We start from the raw sequence: 17,283 nt of genomic DNA, 5'->3' as shown, positions 1-17,283 counted from the left end.
CGTGTAATTACGGTACTGCAAAGTGCGCTTGCCCAATTATGTTGGCAACAATAAGACGGGCGTTAAAGGTGGTTTGGGGCATGTCGTCCTCGATAGCTGACTAATAAAGGGTTAATGCAAAGTAAGAGAGTGATAAAATGCAAATTTAACTCTCCCAAACTGAAGGATAAACTTCTTGGACCACAAAGAAGTCCTTTCAGAAGGCACTAACAGCACAAGCGCAGCAGAAGAGGCCCAGTTGAATGACTCCAGTTGAATACCCTTCAGCTATTGCATCTAAATTCACCCTCTACAGAGTTATTATGAAGGGGGAAACTATCTGTAGAGGCTCAAACTGTCTTTTTTGTCAGCATATAATCATGCTTTTTTGATGGTCTGAAATTGTGCTTTTTACCTTTTGAGTCTGTGGCGATTTGAGCTTGTTCATTTTTCAACCCTGAAGCTTGGATATACTTTTGCATTATTTAAGTGCTAATTGCATAAACAAGTATAAAAGTGTGAAGGTTTTGTGTGTTTCCTCTCTGACACCGAAGCCTTGACTGTCATCATGTGTGTTGTGCACGCTTGCATGTGGTGATCAACCTTTATCTGTCACACGTCTTTACCTGAGGCCTTCACAGAGACACGCACACCCCCCGTCTCTTGTGTGCCTCTCCCACACACACACATACATGCACACGCGCTTGTGCACACTCTGGGCATGCTGTGTCACCAGCGGCAATGTACGAGCTTTTCACAGTGACCCACATAGAGGCAGAGAGTGAAGGAGAGAATAATGGGAAGAAAATTGGGATGAGATTGAAAGGAGAGAGATAAAGAAACAGAAGTGGAGCGACAGCAGAATAGAGCAGGCATTTGTTAGATAGTGAATGAAGGGCAGGCTGGTAGGATTGAGATGTCCTTAACTGTCAATGTTTGAGCTCTGTGTAAGTTATGTTTTTACAGCCTTGTGTATCTGTGTGCATATTAAGCCTGTAATGTGATGCATGTTCAAGCTGCAGCTGACACATCATCGTGTGCCAGTTTGTGATGAGTTTCACCTCTTTGGGGGGGTTTACAATGAAAACCAAGTGACAACAGTAAAAGTGATGAAGTTACTGTAGATGTTGGCAGTTTGACAGGTTGTGAAAAGACGTGATCAGTGTTTGCTTCACTGATGTCAGTCTACAGTGTCGCTATGCCACACATAGTGCTACTTTTTCTTATTTCACTGTTGGATGCTTTGAGCTTCAATGTGAAGAACTATATGCGCATCACTCTATCTACACTATATTGCCAAAAGTATTCACTTACCCATCCAAGTCATTGAGTTCAGGTGTTCCAGTCACTTCCATGACCACAGGTGTATAAACCAAGCACCTAGGCATGCAGACTGCTTCTACAAACATCAGTGAAAGAATGGGTCGCTCTCAGGAGCTCAGTGAATTCCAGCGTGGTACCGTGATAGGGTGATACCTGTGCAACAAGTCCAGTCATGAAATTTCCTCACTGCTAAATATTCCAGTCAGCTGTTAGTGGGATTATAACAAAATTGAAGCAATTGGGAATGACAGCAACCCAGCCATTAAGTGGTAGGCCATGTAAACTCAGAGTCATTGGATGCTGAGGCGCGTAGTGTGAAGCGATGGCCAACATTCTGCAGAGTCAATAACTACAGACCTCCAACCTTCATGTGGCCTTCAGATTAGCTCAAGAACAGTGCGTAGAGAGCTTCATGGAATGGGTTTCCATGGCTGAGCAGCTGCATCCAAGCCTTCCATCAACGCAAAGTGTTGGATGCAGTAGTGTAAAGCACACCGCCACTGGACTCTAGAGCAGTGCAGCCGTGTTCTCTGAAGTGATGAATTGTGCTTCTCTTTCTGGTAATGTGATGAATGAGTCTGGGTTTGATGGTTACCAGGGAAACATTACCTGTCTGACTGCATTGTACCAAGTGTAAAGTTTGATGGAGGGGGGGTTATGGTGTGGGGGTGCTTTTCAGGAGTTGGGCTCGGCCCCTTAGTTCCAGTGAAAGGAACTCTTAATGCTTCAGCAGACCAAGACATTTGGGACAACTTCATGCTGCCAACTCTGTGGGAACAGTTTGGGGATGGCCCCTTCCTGTTCCAACATGAGTGCACACCAGTGCACAAAGCAGCTCCATAAAGACATGGATGAGCCAGTTTGGTGTGGAAGAACTTGACTGGTCTGCACAGAGTCCTGACCTCAACCTGATAGAACACCTTTGGGATGGATTAGAGCAGAGACTGTGAGCCAGGCCTTCTCTCCAACATCAGTGTCTGACCTCACAAATGCGCTTCAGGAAGAATGGCCAAAAATTCCCATAAACGCTCCTAAACTTTATGGAAAGCCTTCCCAGAAGAGTTGAAGCTGTTATAGTTGCAAAGGGTACAGAGCTTATGGATTAAGAATGGGATGTCACTCAATATCATATGCATGTAAAGGCAGACAAGTGAGTACTTTTGGTAATATAGTGTATACCATTTCTTCTTTGGAAGAACACAGATGTGACACAGATGGGAAGTGCACAGAATCTAAAGGAACATTATTTGTTGTATGTGGCAGTGGAAGCAAATAAACATTTTTGATGTAAGAGTGGTCACTGAAAAAGATCAGATCGCGTTAGAGAAAAATTTTTTCCTGATGGGTCTATTGCACCCCCCCCCCCCAAAAAAAAACAAAACAAAAACAAACCCCCCCCCCAAAAAACCCAAAATCGGCTGCATTGTTATAGCAGTCAGGGCACAGACTGAGCAACAATCACTGGATAAAATGACTGTTGCTAGCAATACCATTAAAATAACCTAATAACCTGCATTTTTAAAGGCTAAGCAGCAGACCTCTCTGCTCTTCTTTTCATTCTTTGTTTTATGAAGCTGCAGTTCTGAGTAGGACAAAATGCATATATTTTTATTTTCTGTCTTCTCATTATTACATACACACACTGCAGTTTAATATTTCTTTTGGATTATACTGCCATTTGTTAAAGTGAGGAGGAGGATCCTCATTTTGTTTTGGTAATACAGCTTGATTATTTTGTGTTAAAATTTAATAAATACTTTTTAAAAAATGTAATATTAATCAAGCTGACAACACCATTACGTTATAAAAATCCAACGAAACCTTACAAACTGGTGTTACAGTGAACACCGTGAGAAAGAACCTGACAGGGAAATCTTTTTTTTCTTTCAGTTTTTCACTTGACAGAGTTTGTACGTTTGCAGCTACAAAGAAAAGCTGTTTGTGTGGCAAGCATGAAGCAGTTAGCTTCCTCCAATACTATTTTCTCTCTCCTGCTAGCAGCTGATGCATAGACTTTAATTAAATAGATCTGCTTGTTGTCACTAATACCTGATCAAACTTTCTGAGTCAGGATCCGATCATATATCTGATCCAAATAATGGATTGTTTGCATCCCTGTTTCAGTAAATACCTGAGTTGATGAAAAATTGTGTTAAATAATTAGGAATACAACTGTTTATGCAAATAATGGGACTTTATTTTTGCAGTCGCTGAGGAGGCAGAGTTCAGTGTGTGTCTGTTTAAACATGAATCTGGTGGGGGGGGGTCTGTTCGTGCCCACTTTAAGAGCGTGATTTTAAACATCACAGGTAGTTTAGAAAGCCAGCGGTGATGCAATGTGAAGCTTAGAGAAGTGTGAGGTGGTAACTCGAAGCCTCCTGCACGCACAGTGGGAATCAGCCTCTCAGGGAAGCCTGTTGTTTCTGTCATGGATGGCATGTGATCTATTATTGGATAACATTTATCAATTTTATGTTCATTACTCTTATTTTTTTAAATTATTGATCTTCTAGAGAAACACTTAAAGGAGCATAGTTTGGGAACTGTTTTTTTTTTAAAACCCTGCACTCTCAAGAGTTAAACTTTCTCAGTGTAAAAATAAAGCCTTTTGGTCCTCTTGGCCTTTAAATCCCCACATCAGTCTAACTCTGAGCTGCATGAACATTCAGCTCAACTCTCCTCTCCTTATGAGAGTGATTTTTGTGTGTGTGTGTGCGTGCGCACGCGCATATTTAAGCATGAGCTCATGTACTTGTGTCTGCATGTGTTTCTTAAGTTGCCCTTGCCAGGTTATCTCTTATGTAATGTTCCAAAAATAGAGAAGATTCACCTGTAAAGGCATTAAGGAGGGAAAGGAGAGAGAAGAGTGGTTAGAGACCCTTTTTTATTTAACAAAATATTGTTGACTTTGTTACAGTATTCATCAATGATATGATATTGATTATTTTGAAATATTAAGAGTTATTTGGAATAAATATTTATGCTGTCAGGAATTAATGAGCTCTATGTCATTTTAAATGGATACATATAACAAAACTTCATTTGAAAGACTTTTAATCTGAACAGCAGACATGAACATTAACACTGGCCACTATTACTGCACGTAGTACTGCTAGATACTGCGATATTTAAAAGTGAAAATCTGATATGTTAAAAATATGTCCTCTTAAAATAATAGCCTTTTTTCATAAAAGACCAAACATTGAATATGTGATGATTTAGGAAAAAAATAAAACTTTTGTTAAAAAATGACTATTAGGCCATTATTTTAAGAGGGTGATGATAAAATAATATCATAAATAATCCAGTGCCTGTACAGTCATGACAAACTGTCTGGTTCATTGTGGCTCTTTTTGGTTCCAGTAACAGACTTTCAGTCTCAGCTGATCTACTGACGTTATGGTTGAAGAATGTAAGGTCTTCCTCTTCTTCTGTTCTCTTGTAGACTGCAGAGACTCAGTTCCCACAACAGACCTGAACTGAGTCACTCATACATGCGTAGCTGGGCTGTTGTTGTTTAGTGAAGTGCTGTAGAAAGGTGAAATGTTGAACGCTCTTTTTCTGCAGCTTCTAACCAAACAGTCTGAGCTTAAAGCTAGCTGTTCTGTAAAATGTTACGCAGAGTAGATGTTTCCTACCTCCAAGGTGCTCAGAGAGGAGAATAAAGTCTGAAGAAGTTTGAGGATGCAGTGTGTGTGTATATATAAGACTTTGTGCTTTGGCCTGTGTCCTTCATCGGGGTCATGGTACAGCGGTTAGCCGGTTCAATTTGATTTTTATTCATGTTTCTCTTGTTAACTTGGTGGCTCGCACCCTGTGCAACTGAGTTTTGGTTTCAGATAAACAAATCACAGTTTTGCTGTCCTACATAATGCTGTGTGAATTCTTTATTTATCTCTTCATTCTGTTGTTTTAAGCTTGTCTGGTGTCTGTGTTTGTTTTTGAAAACGTGCATGTGAGGATGGATGACTCACTCACTGCAGACCGAATCTACCTACAGGTGTAAAAAAAGTATCCTCAACCTCATGAGCAAGTATTTGGTGACAGTGGGAAGGAAAAACTCTATTTTAACAGGAAGAGACCTCAGGCAGACCCAGACTCAGGGAGGGAGAGCCGTCTGTTGTGACCAGCTGGGGGGGTTAGAGGATGGAGAAAAGAGAGCCCATAAGCAACAAGTCAGACAAAACACAAACTACAGGAGAGAGCAGATTTGATGTGACGCTCGATTCGTTTCTTTGCTTTGAATTGCTGTTTTAAGACACCCTGATGCTGGTTATATACACTTGAAAATGTGCTAATCTGGCAAAAAGAGGCAGAGCTACAGGAGAGCAGAGGACTTAGGAGAAGTGTAGTGGATCCAGTGTCATAGTTCATTGGACACCCCTGCTCTCACTCTCACTGTTGTCTTCGTAAGAAACTTTAATTCACTAATTTGCAACATGAACTCAGTGTTTCCCCTGCTTTCACTGTCTATATCTATGGTTAATATCAAGCTAAATCATAATTGAATGGTAACTCAATCAAAAACATACACGTCCTCCCTCTCTCACACACACACACACGCACACACGCTCATTGTTACATAGTACAGAGCTCAGATGTCTGGTGTCAGGTCTCTCTTGCCCGTCACGTTGATTGGCATAATTACCCGAGCCGTGCTGTGAGTGTGTAAGGAAACAACGTCTGGGTGATTCAGTCTGCACTGGGATGTTTTTCTCTTTTATCTTGGAAAACATTAGCTACAGGCTAAGTGAGAAAACCTTTCAGCATAATAATGATAAATATTGAAACCCACGGACAGGCAGGAAGGAGGAGGGCGAAAAAAGTGCGCTGGTTTCACCGGATTTTTGGCTATAGGTGAGTGGAACTGCTGAGATGTTAGAAATTCTGCCTGTAACCGCATCTGAACAATGATTAGAAACAATGTGTCAGTGTATGGCTTTTCATTTGAACAGCACTGTAACAGTTTGTAACAAGTTTACTGCTTTTTGTGAATACTGATACAAACACCACTAAAATAAGAGTGTAATGGCAAGTCAACCATAAGTGCATGATAACATCCTGTAAAGCTTATTAACACTTTAACTGAAAGTTATTAACACTATCACAAAGTGCTGTAAATGTAGAGGAAACTTTTACAGTAATGTACCGTTCTTTGTCAATTCTATACAAAGCTTTACATTGACAGAGAGTAGTATAACAACATGACAAGCCAGTGGCTCAAAGTAATTATAAAATAAACAGTGTACTAATTGTTAAACAGTAAGAAACTTGTTGTAGATTGAAGTACACAGTAAAATAAAAGTTACATGCTGGCAAATTGAGCTATCAACACTGTAACAAACTGCTGCAAATGTTTTTAAGAAAATGTTTTTCAGTGATGTATCATTCTTCATGATACATCACTTCATTATTCAGATGTGGCAGAAACAGCTAAAATTGACTTTTTTTTGCCAGTTTTTCCAGGATTTTTGTTTTAAATGTACATCTTACTCATAAATGTGGGAATGTTGTTAAGTAAATTTCTTGGTTGATATTCAGGAACCAGAATACATTGGCGCCCATTGGCAGCTTCCCTTTGGAAATACCATATTCATTTCGATGATCGAGGACTAAGTCAGACAGATCAGTTCTGATGTGAGTCATTTTAGTTTGAAAGTCCCTCTTTGTGTTGCAGTCCTTTGACTGCTGCTCTACAGAGAAGTGCTCTGAGGTCATTTCAAACCGCGGTGGACTGTAACTCCTCTTATTAATGCCTTCTAATTTAACCAGAAAGTCCCAGATAAAAGGAAGACCTGGCTGAGGTAACAGCCATACAAACTCAAAACCTTTCAGAAATGCAACAAATACAACATAAAATACAAGCTCCTACAACGTGATATACACTGTACAAATATCCACAATGTAAAACACTAGTGGCCTCTTAAAAAGAACATCCACATCTCCTTTACCACATTCCATATGATGGTTTAAAATTCAGCATGTTTAAATTTAGGGCTTTCTCCAAATGAATCCATGTTCAAGATGCATAGTAACACTGGACCATGGCCAGTGCCCATTACAAAAGCTGCTTTGGGTTCATCTACACACAAACTTAAAAATGATGTTAAACATCCTCCTCCTCATCCCTGTTATACTGAATATGCACATCTGATCTACACAGTGATGTGACATTTTCAGCTTCTGGCCTTTCACGAGATAACTCCTTAGAGAACAACACTGCGTAAAAGGCTTATGACTAACATTTAGGATTGGCACGTTTGGCTAAATAAATTAAGCATATTTATTTTTTCCACAAAAATCTAAAAATTGCTGGTTGTTAGTAAAAGCAACCCTTTAGATTTGGATTTCTCTCCAATTATACGCAGTCTGTGCAAAGAGACTGACTTCAGAGTAAACCCACACTGGTGCAGTTGTCTCTTTTGTTAACCAGCTTCTCCCACGTAATCACAACATCTTCTAGAGTCCGAAGATGTTAAGCCCGATTCCTCCCACTTGCAGCTGCCTTTTTTTTATTTTTGTGCCTATTACTTTTGTTCTCACTTTAGCTTTGATCATGAGCAGTGTTGCGCAGGCACGACTCAGCTCTGTGGCTACACGGTGATTTTCAGAAACTGGTTAAATGACTGCAGCTATGGAGAAATATTAACTAGTGTAGTCTTGTAGATCATCCGTACCACCCACCACGAGAATCCTATTTTCTTCCCACCTTAATCACTGGAATAGTGAAAAACTACACAAACAGTTCCTGCTGTAGTAACTGTTGATCCCTCTGTGAATGCAAAGGATCTGTATTTAGAAAACATTTGGCGAATTACATCATCCTCAGCGTGTAGGCTGTGTATTGAAGACGGTATATGTGTATGACTTTGTGTCCGCGTTCACACTGCCATCCCACATAGGGTGATGGGGTGTCTGTCTAATTAACTGCATTTACTGTAAAGTTGCTGAAACGCGCACACATACACACACACGCAGCAGATTCTCCACCAATATAATTACTGGATGAGCCGCCGATGCTCCCGCTGTGCCGTTGTCATGGCAACGTCGACAACCCACCTCTACAGGAAGAGGAGGAGGAGGAGGCTGGAAATAAGGAGATGAGACAAGGGGAAGGATGAGAAGGAAGGGGATGGGGGGGGCAGAGGATGACAGCAGCGTGAGGGAGAGGAGGAGCGAAGCAGTGGGAGGAGAATGGAGGAAGATTAGAGGGGGAGGTCTGAGAGAACTGAAGGTGATGCGTGCAATGACAAAGAGGAGAGAGGGTGGAGGAGGAGGAGGAGGAGGAGGAGAACAGAAGAGTGATTAGTTCCAGAAAAACAAGGAGAGACGATAAAGGGGAAATTGGACTGAAGGAAGAAGAGGAGGCGAGTAGGCAGCATTACAACTGCAAGCAGATGTGTCAAGTTTTTATAAGTGACAACCACAAACTATTAAATTTAATCTGTTAAAGATGGGGACTGGACAAAAAGACTATTTTATATCGACTGATAGTTATTCAGCTTTTCTTCTAAGATGTGGCAAACTTGTAACGTGCCAGCATAACTTGCAAAGTCATAGACTGTAAAAGAGGTGAGCGTTCTGCAGCTTCTGGTGAGGCCGGTGTGACAGTGCTCTAAACCTGCGTTCTTTTCCAAAGAGATTTCTGTGGGGAAAACAGCCCACGGCGTGACGTCAGTCAACACTTTATGCCCTCATATGGATGTATTATATAGAAAGAAGTGCTGCACAAGAGCTTAAAATGAGTTTTGTATTAAGTAAATGTTTTGTAAAGTGGTGAAATGTCGTCATGATCCTACTTAATAGAGCAGAAGTCTTACCATCAAAATATACTTCAGTAGTTTTACTTTAGGTACTTTATGTAGATTCATTTCCATTAAATTGCATACTTTTAGGTGTTGCAGTGGGAGATGATTTTAATTATGTATCTGCCGCTGGGCAGCAGATACATAATTTTGGAGCACACCTCCAAAATATTGAATCTTAGACCTGAATTGTTTTTGGAGGATCACTTTAACACAGAGGGTGGAAATGCATGTAACTGTAATAAAACTGCATGTCTGAAGTAACTCAAAATATTTCTGCTGTGTGGTGTATTGTTCTTTTCTTTATCTTTTACATTAGATACTTCCCATTTTTGGTTTTACTGTGTTGGGCTGTTGTTCCTGTGTAACTGCTTTTAGGCAAGATTTATTTTAAGATTGATGGACAAATCTGCTTAAAATAACTCAGTCAGGCGTGGTGTTTGTATAGAAGTGTGTGTGTGTGTGTAGGGTTCTGTATACCACAGAAAAGCTTCACACTGCACTTTTATTTTTTGTTTAGATTTTTAGGAGCCAGCTTTAATGCCTGTGATCCTGTCTGCTTTTAGTAGATTAAGACTCACTCAAATGTAATGGTGCCTCGTGACCCCCGTGTGTGTGTGTGTGTGCGTGTGTGTGTGTGCGTGTTTGCATGTTTAAGTGTGTATTTTCATTTATCTCCTTTTGTAATAAGTGCATCAAGTGCTCTGATGTTCCGGGGCCTTTTTTTGGATACCGCTGCTTGTGTCTGTCTGGCTGCAAGCTACAAAAAAATAAAAACCTCTCAGGTACACACTTTCATTTCAGGGTCATTTCATTATGAGCAAGAACTACATGAACAACACACACACACACAATGGCACAGCCTACTCATTCATATCTGATGAACTATAATCAGTTTACGGTAATCCTCGATGCTCAACACTCGGCAATAAGCAGCGGGGTTAAATGTGTTTGTGTCTGTCAGAAGGATGTGATTTTCATGGTTTTGGCCATTATCTCTGATAGTTATACTCACCAGTAACAACGGCATTTATTAAAGCAGGATGTTATGGTCCTAGAGAATAGTATTTTTGCACCAACAAGGTGATTCCCAAAGAGTGCAGAAAAGTTCTGCACTCTTTGGGAATCACCTTGTTGGTGCAAGGTGATTCCCAAAGAGTGCAGAAAAGTTCTGTCAGATTTTGGTCCACTGTGCAGCACCATCTGTAAAGTGTCTGATTGGCAAAGAATTCATTCATCACTAAAATGATCCCAAACACACTGCCGGTGCAGTAAAAGCATACCTGGATAGAAAAACACACACTGGAACATTAATCCATAGCATCAATCATGGATTGGCCTATCCAGAGCTCAGACCTCAACATTATTGAAGCAGTGTGGAATCCTCTAAAGGCAGCCGACATCCAAAGAAGAGCTTTGGATGTCCTTCAAGAAGCCTGGGGAACTATTCCAGTGTATTAGAAAACCTGTTTACTCGCTGCAGTAGGTCAAACTTGACTCATCAGAAAATGGAACATTTTTCATTTTCACTTCCCTTTTTATGTAGATTTTCAAAATTAGTTTCAGAAAACTGCAAATGCAACATTGTCCCCAAACAAAGTTCGGTCTGGCCTCAGCAGACAAAACGAAACACAAGCTTATTTAAACTTGAGAAATTTTTTGCATATTCACTTTCTGCCTTTGGTTTCACTTCTGAATAAGCAGTTCCAGTGAAACTCCGCGTTTGTAGCGCTGCATGTGCTACTTCCTCTAATGGGCTTGGTTTTACTGTGTCGCGGTGCCCTCTGAGCTGAGTGGAGAAGGTTATGAGTACAATGTTACCTAACAAAAAGTGAATGAGGAATAAAACTATATAAAAAATAAAAGGCCTCCAGTTCTGCCTTAATCGGTTGGACTCAGTCGGTGTTTGTGTTTGTTTTTTGTGGCATATGTCCAGTCTTACATACATCCTTTCATTTCCGGTCATCCACAGAGTGCTATTTTTATCCCAAGGGCCGTGAGTGCATGCTTGTGTGTGTGTGTGTGTGTGTGTGTGTGTGTGTGTGTGTGTGTGTGTGTGTGTGTGTGTGTGTGTGTCATCAGGTTACAGGGTGTGTAAGTGGACTCCTCTTTGTCCTGACTGATAATTTTAGACAGACGGCCACTGAAACTTTCAACAGGGGGGTCAGATGCTCTGTGCAACCTTTTTCCACTGACAGACAGACAGACACACACACACACACACACACACACACACACACACACACACACACACACACACACAGAGAGAGAGAGAGAGAGCGGTGTTCATTCCCATAATTACTAGTTTGCTATAAAAGTCTTGTTCATCACCTCTGCTGCTTTCCAGCTCAGTTTTATTTTCCGGATCTGAAAATATTTGTGTACTACTATAGTATGCTAACACTTTCAAGCATTTTACTATATTAGGGAATAGTAAATTGTCATCTGTTTTAACAAACCCTACACTTAATCTATTAATCAAGCAATTAATCAACAATGACTTTTTTTATATTCATTTTAGCTACAAAGGTCTCCATTTTCTTGCCTTTGTGTTATAATTCAAACACGCCCTTTTCCTTTACAACACTGTTCTTTTACCCCTTCCTGAAAGCGCAGACTCACATGGTGTTTAGTTCAGTTTGAGCCACAATGAGTAACGCTTCAATCGCACAGGCCCAGAGACCAGCTGGCGACTCCCTGGAAATCACAAGCTGCATGGGAAAAATTTGCATTTTCCAACCACAAGTGTTTGATGGAGATTGTTGGCTGTTGCTTGTGAAATTGGTCCTAAGATGGTGCTGCACCGAAAAACCTCCTTGTGTTTGCTTTGGTTGCGAGCAGATTGCCACAGTAGTCCATGGTTTGTCTGTAGGAGATGCAAACACTTGACAACTGCTTGCTGAATCTTGGTGAAGCATGATGCAAACCAGAAACTGAGACTGTTCGCCTTCAAAGTAAAAGTTGTGCCTTTTTTAAAGGTGGGGGGGTTGCAGTGGTAAGGTGGAACTTTTGCAGAAAAATCAGTGTTTTCCATGCAAACTACAGGCAACTGCAGCAATCACAAGGGGAGTTTTGATCAGCACCCTCTTTGTAATCCATTTCCAGGAACTCCCAGTAACGGCTCACCAGCAACCGGGCTTTAGGCCTGTTTGACTAGGGTGTAGGTCAATGTTTGAGGTGATCTGGTAGAAGCATAAAAAATGGTTGCTTGTAGCTACAGTTGACTTGTATTTGGTCAACATTTGGCAGCATGTGAGAGTTGGTTGTCACTTTTGACTCTGTCACTCCCACCATGAGGCACTCAAGGCTGCTGCTTCCTGGAGACTCTCTTCATCCCATCTGCACCTGCAGACTTCCTACACTGGGAAGTCCGGCAGGGGCCGATGGTTTACATTACAAGAAAGGCAAAAACAACCCTTAATCTGGGTCTGGCTCCTTACTTGGACACCATGTGTCCTGTACCACTCCTTGCCACTTACATTTATTTAAAGTCAAAGGAAATCCCCTTTAAAAAGATGCTTTTGAGTTTAATAACTGCATTACTCTTGTGCAGTTAATGTTAAGTTCTTTTAAAATAAATTTAGTGGCATCTCCACCTCTGAAGCCAAAGTTTGGGAAATGAAACCTGAAATATTCTTCCTCATCAGAACTCGTAGAGATTCACTGTTGTTCAAACAGGCCGGTTTCCCCTCTCTTAAAAAGAGAAATGTGCAGATTTAATTGGAAGAAGTCCACTGATTTGCTGTTTTCTCTTGCACTGACTGAAGCCAGTGAGGTTGCAGGGGTGTCTCTGTAAATCAGCACTTAATAGATGAGCATGTAGACAGATGATACTCTGATGGGCCCTCTCATCTATTCCGTGTGGACTGGACTGTGTACTTGGAGAAGATGATGAACGAGCTATGACTTGGAGAGACTCAGGGACAATTGAAATGGTTAAAGATATACTCAAGTCAGTTTAAGAAAACTGCAACAGGAAGTATAACAGGGTGAGTCTGAGAGAGATGACTGCTGACTCATCCTCTGACAGAACAGATCTGTCTCCGACTTTCTCTCGTCACCCCAAAGTGCCGCTGGCAGTCTCTCCGCCGAGCTGTTCCCAGTTCACCTCAAATATCTCCAGCTGAGCCCGCTCAAATGCAGCCTCTTAATATGAATAAATATATAATTATAATAACTAAATTACACTGAAACCTCCCAGTGATTCAGTATGAAGTATCTTGACAATGTTAACGGTGTCTTTTTGTTCTGTTTCATAGGAAAGCGATCTCCCGCTCAGGCCTCCATTACCTCGGCCCACCTCAGCCCTCGCTTCCTCCTGCGTCCAATGGCCCCAGCAAGGAGCTACGCACCTGCGTGGACTGGACGGTCAGACATGGGCATACACATTTATTATATATAACTGTGAATCTGAACAATAACGGGATTTTTGCCCGGTTCTTTGTTGCGTTTTACACATGCAGACTCATACGAACATTATGCCATTAATGTGTTTTTAAATAATGAACAAGAAGACATTTGTCCCAGTCTGTGTTGTCCCTATTCTGTCTGGCTGATTCACTCATCATTTGCATTTTCATGCCAACAGATTTGGTAGCAGACTGGTTTCAAGAGCCGTATGTTCATGTGGAAATGGAAAGCAGTAATTTGATTTTTCCTTCCTTTTTAATCTTTACAAGAAAAATGTCTTTCTATCTCAGCGTGGGAAAGAAAGTTTGGTGTCACGACTTTGTGAAATATGACTCTTTTATTTATTTTTTTTAAAGGTTTATTATTCAACGTTTAATGGGTTTTATTTAAGAAACATGAATCACAAAATACAAGCACCATCTCAAAAAGTGCTAATGCTTATAGAAATGTCAAGACACACTGGAAAGTATTCTTGAAATGTCATGAAATAACTCCATAAATTTAAAAAGAAATTTTAGGTGACGTTTTTTATTTTCACTGCATTAAAATGAGGGATTTATAAGGTGGTTTTCAGCTTGCAAAGGAAAGCACAACTCATGTTTTCCTGCCTGCAGTTGTGCCGCTCTCAACCTGATGCCAAAAGTTTGTAATCCTGTGAAGGGAGGTATTAAAACAAGGAATCCTGCAATATTCCCAAGACTGCACGTTGTTGTAAAATATCCACATTTTAGCATATTTAAACACAAAGGATATTAACTAAAGAGTCCCACAGCAAGTAAACCATCATCGAAAACAGTCAAAAACAATTAAAACATTAAAAGACTAATAACAATTAAAGCGGTTATTTTAAGGTCCACCAGGGTAGCCGACACTGGTTTTAGTACGATTACTCAGGCAGATTTTTTGTTTCGGTAGTCATGAAATAATTTCAAATCTTCCCCATGACAATAGTCCCATCAAACATCCAGACCTGCTGTAATTCAGATCGCATACTTTCCTCCTCCGCGCTGCTTTAAAATAGACATTTAGTTTAATTTAATAAGATTTGGCTACTCTGAATCCAAGTTGTAAAATAATACATATTATTTGATTTTTTTTTTTCTCTCTAATCCATTGTACAAAAAACTCTGCAAGACAGACAGAATACATTTATTTTAATGATAATGGCCAGTGAAATAAAGGCCTGCTTCTTTTCATTCGATTCAAATAACTATGACAGAGATTTTTTTTTTTATTTTGCTCTGCCATAAAATTTAAGCATTTTCACACCAAGAAGTAAAGAAAAAGTCATGAAAATGCGTCAGATTGACTGATAAGAATTTTAAATTTTAATTAATCTTTGAAGGGGGGGGAATCAGAGGTGCCAAACTCAGCAGCCACACAGAGGTGGTTTGATCTTAAATCAGGTGGACCTCTAAAACAACAAAACTCTCAATCATTTCTGTCCTTGAGTGTAAAGACATGTGAGTACAACATGAGTAAGAAAGTTAGAAATAAATTTGTAAAACTACAGAAAAAGTACTAAAAGCTCACTACCTGCATTATTTCATTTTATTGTATTTTAATGTTTTTATGATGTGTTGTAGTGCAGTGGTTCCCAAACTCTGGAATGACCCCCTATGGTGGAGTTGAGTGAATATGATTTTAGGAAAGTGAACAAAAGAGAGATTGTAAGTGTACCAACCTTTATTAAAGTATAGTTCACCTTGTGAATATTTCGGGGTGTGGGGTGGGAACCTTTCAGGGGTTTTTTTGACATGCCAGAAATGGTTTGGGAGCCTGGTGTGGAATGAGAGGCCATGGGGGAATGTCTTTGTCAGTAAGCAGGCTGTAAAACTGACGACGGTTCAAACCTCTGCCTCAGAGGAAATCAGCAGTCTGGCCTCTCATGATGTGATCCATTCTTATGGACAAAATAGAGTGAAAAGGTCAAAATTTATGACTCTCTGTCACAGCTTTCACATTTTGCAAAGCCATCTCGTGGGCTGGATCGGACCCTTTGGCAGGCCAGTTCTGTGCCGCAGTCCATTTGCTTGATGGCCCTGCTCTAAACGATTCATGCATCTATAATGAAAAGTAAATGCAATGTGCTGTATTATTAATAGGCAGGTGTAAGTAGACAAACTGTTGTGGGCTCACATCTGAGATTTCCCTCGGGCTCGGTCCGCAGGGACACTTCCAGCACGTCATTGCTGCCCTTTATCTCTCTGCACGACTCACACGCACTCGCTCATATGTAATCATTGTGCTCAAACACTCATTAATATGCACTCAGGGGTCGATTCTCTAAGGCCTTTATTGTCTGCTTTTAGGTGCTAATAAGTCCAGTAGGGTTTTTTTCCATATTCCCAGCAGGGTCAGAACACTGGTAGATGTAGTAACAGGAATTGGAAATTTAAGCAAATGTCTATTCAAATTGATTTGCTGTGGAGCGTTGACTTGTGGGTGAAGCAGTTCTGCCTGTAAGTGACAAACAGGGAGAAATTAGGAACAGATTTGGTTTGGACACATCTTGTCTTTGTCCAGTTTGTCACTCTTTGTTTTATGAATACTTTGTGCTATATGACAACCAAAACCACACTAATTACTTAACGAAGGATGCAGGAAATTAAGGATGTCTGCTTCTCACAGTAAACCCTGAAAAGCTGGTTTAACTAAAAAGAATTAAGGTGAATGATTGTCTTTAATTAAATTGTTAATTTAAATGCTCTGGAAGACAGCTCATATTTTCAGCTGATGACATTATCTCAAGATGTGGGACAAGAAAAAAAACTCCCTTGTAGTCCCACCTAAAAAGGACATCTGATCACTCTAGTCACTCACAATGTTATGTTGTGGATGAGCTTAAAAATGATCAGGTGGAGTGGGAGAGAGATTTGAGCTCTTCATTTGGGCCAACTTTTATATCCATGAGCTGAGTCCATTTCAGCCAGTTGCTGACCCAGGTAGACTTACCTTCCCAAAGAGTGTGGGTGGGGCATCACCAAACTGAATAACACCTTTAGTGTCTTAGCTTACCTTATCTTTTTGAGGTGGGATTATTTTTATGATGTAAAGTAGTACCTGTAGTGTTGTAGGCCTGGTGCACAGCTACGTGGTTTATTTTACTTGTGCTTAATCATCTTTAATCCAGGAGTTTTACTGCAAAAATCTCACTCACACAGGCTTATTTAGAACAATAGGAATGAAATGGTCCCCCTGTATTGTCAGAATAGAAGATTTTATTATTTTATTAGCTCACAGCATTATTTATTTAATGACATAGTACTTACCTTCAGTTACAGGCTTTCTCATTGCAGAAAACTGCAGCTTAAATCAATAATTAAGTCAGCTGTAAATTCTGTTAATACATAAAAACACGCAGCTCTGTGAGTTTTTTGTAAATCAGGCTCTGAAAGTGTAAAAGCATGAAAAGTTTGTATTTAAGTGCTGCAGCCTCTAGAGCCATGCATTATTAAAGTCCATACATTTCTTTTTAAATTGAAACTAGTGTTAGCCAGTTTAAAAAGCAATTTATGGTATATTAAAATATTAAGGCATTAATTTAAAAAAAAAAAAAAAGTTTTCCTATACATACAAAATATGTATATACATGCAGCTGTACAGTGAACCTAGTGACCACCCTTTTACTTAGCCAATGAACATGCGTGCATTTAAATGTAATGTCTTTGTATGCGTACACACTGACATGTCACTTTACGTAGGAGTGTGTTTGCACATGAATCAGATCAGTTTAAATAAACATGCACTGTGAAGTCATCCACGT

General features: G+C 40.2%; 1 protein-coding gene across 3 annotated transcripts in view; it reads left to right on the top strand.

Annotated features, from left to right (window-relative positions):
* The window catches only part of dgki (diacylglycerol kinase, iota), a 92,302-nt gene that overhangs the window by 32,091 nt on the left and 42,928 nt on the right, over positions 1-17,283 (top strand). For all 3 annotated transcript variants that reach the window (XM_030720005.1, XM_030720004.1, XM_030720003.1), the window contains exon 2: positions 13,367-13,475. In XM_030720005.1, the coding sequence (XP_030575865.1) occupies positions 13,367-13,475 (109 nt within the window). The remainder of the gene's footprint in view (positions 1-13,366; positions 13,476-17,283) is intronic.

Source organism: Archocentrus centrarchus, chromosome 23 (genome assembly GCF_007364275.1).
Source record: "Archocentrus centrarchus isolate MPI-CPG fArcCen1 chromosome 23, fArcCen1, whole genome shotgun sequence".
Classification (NCBI taxonomy): Eukaryota; Metazoa; Chordata; class Actinopteri; order Cichliformes; family Cichlidae; genus Archocentrus; species Archocentrus centrarchus.
This window is presented reverse-complemented; position numbering and strand designations above follow the sequence as displayed.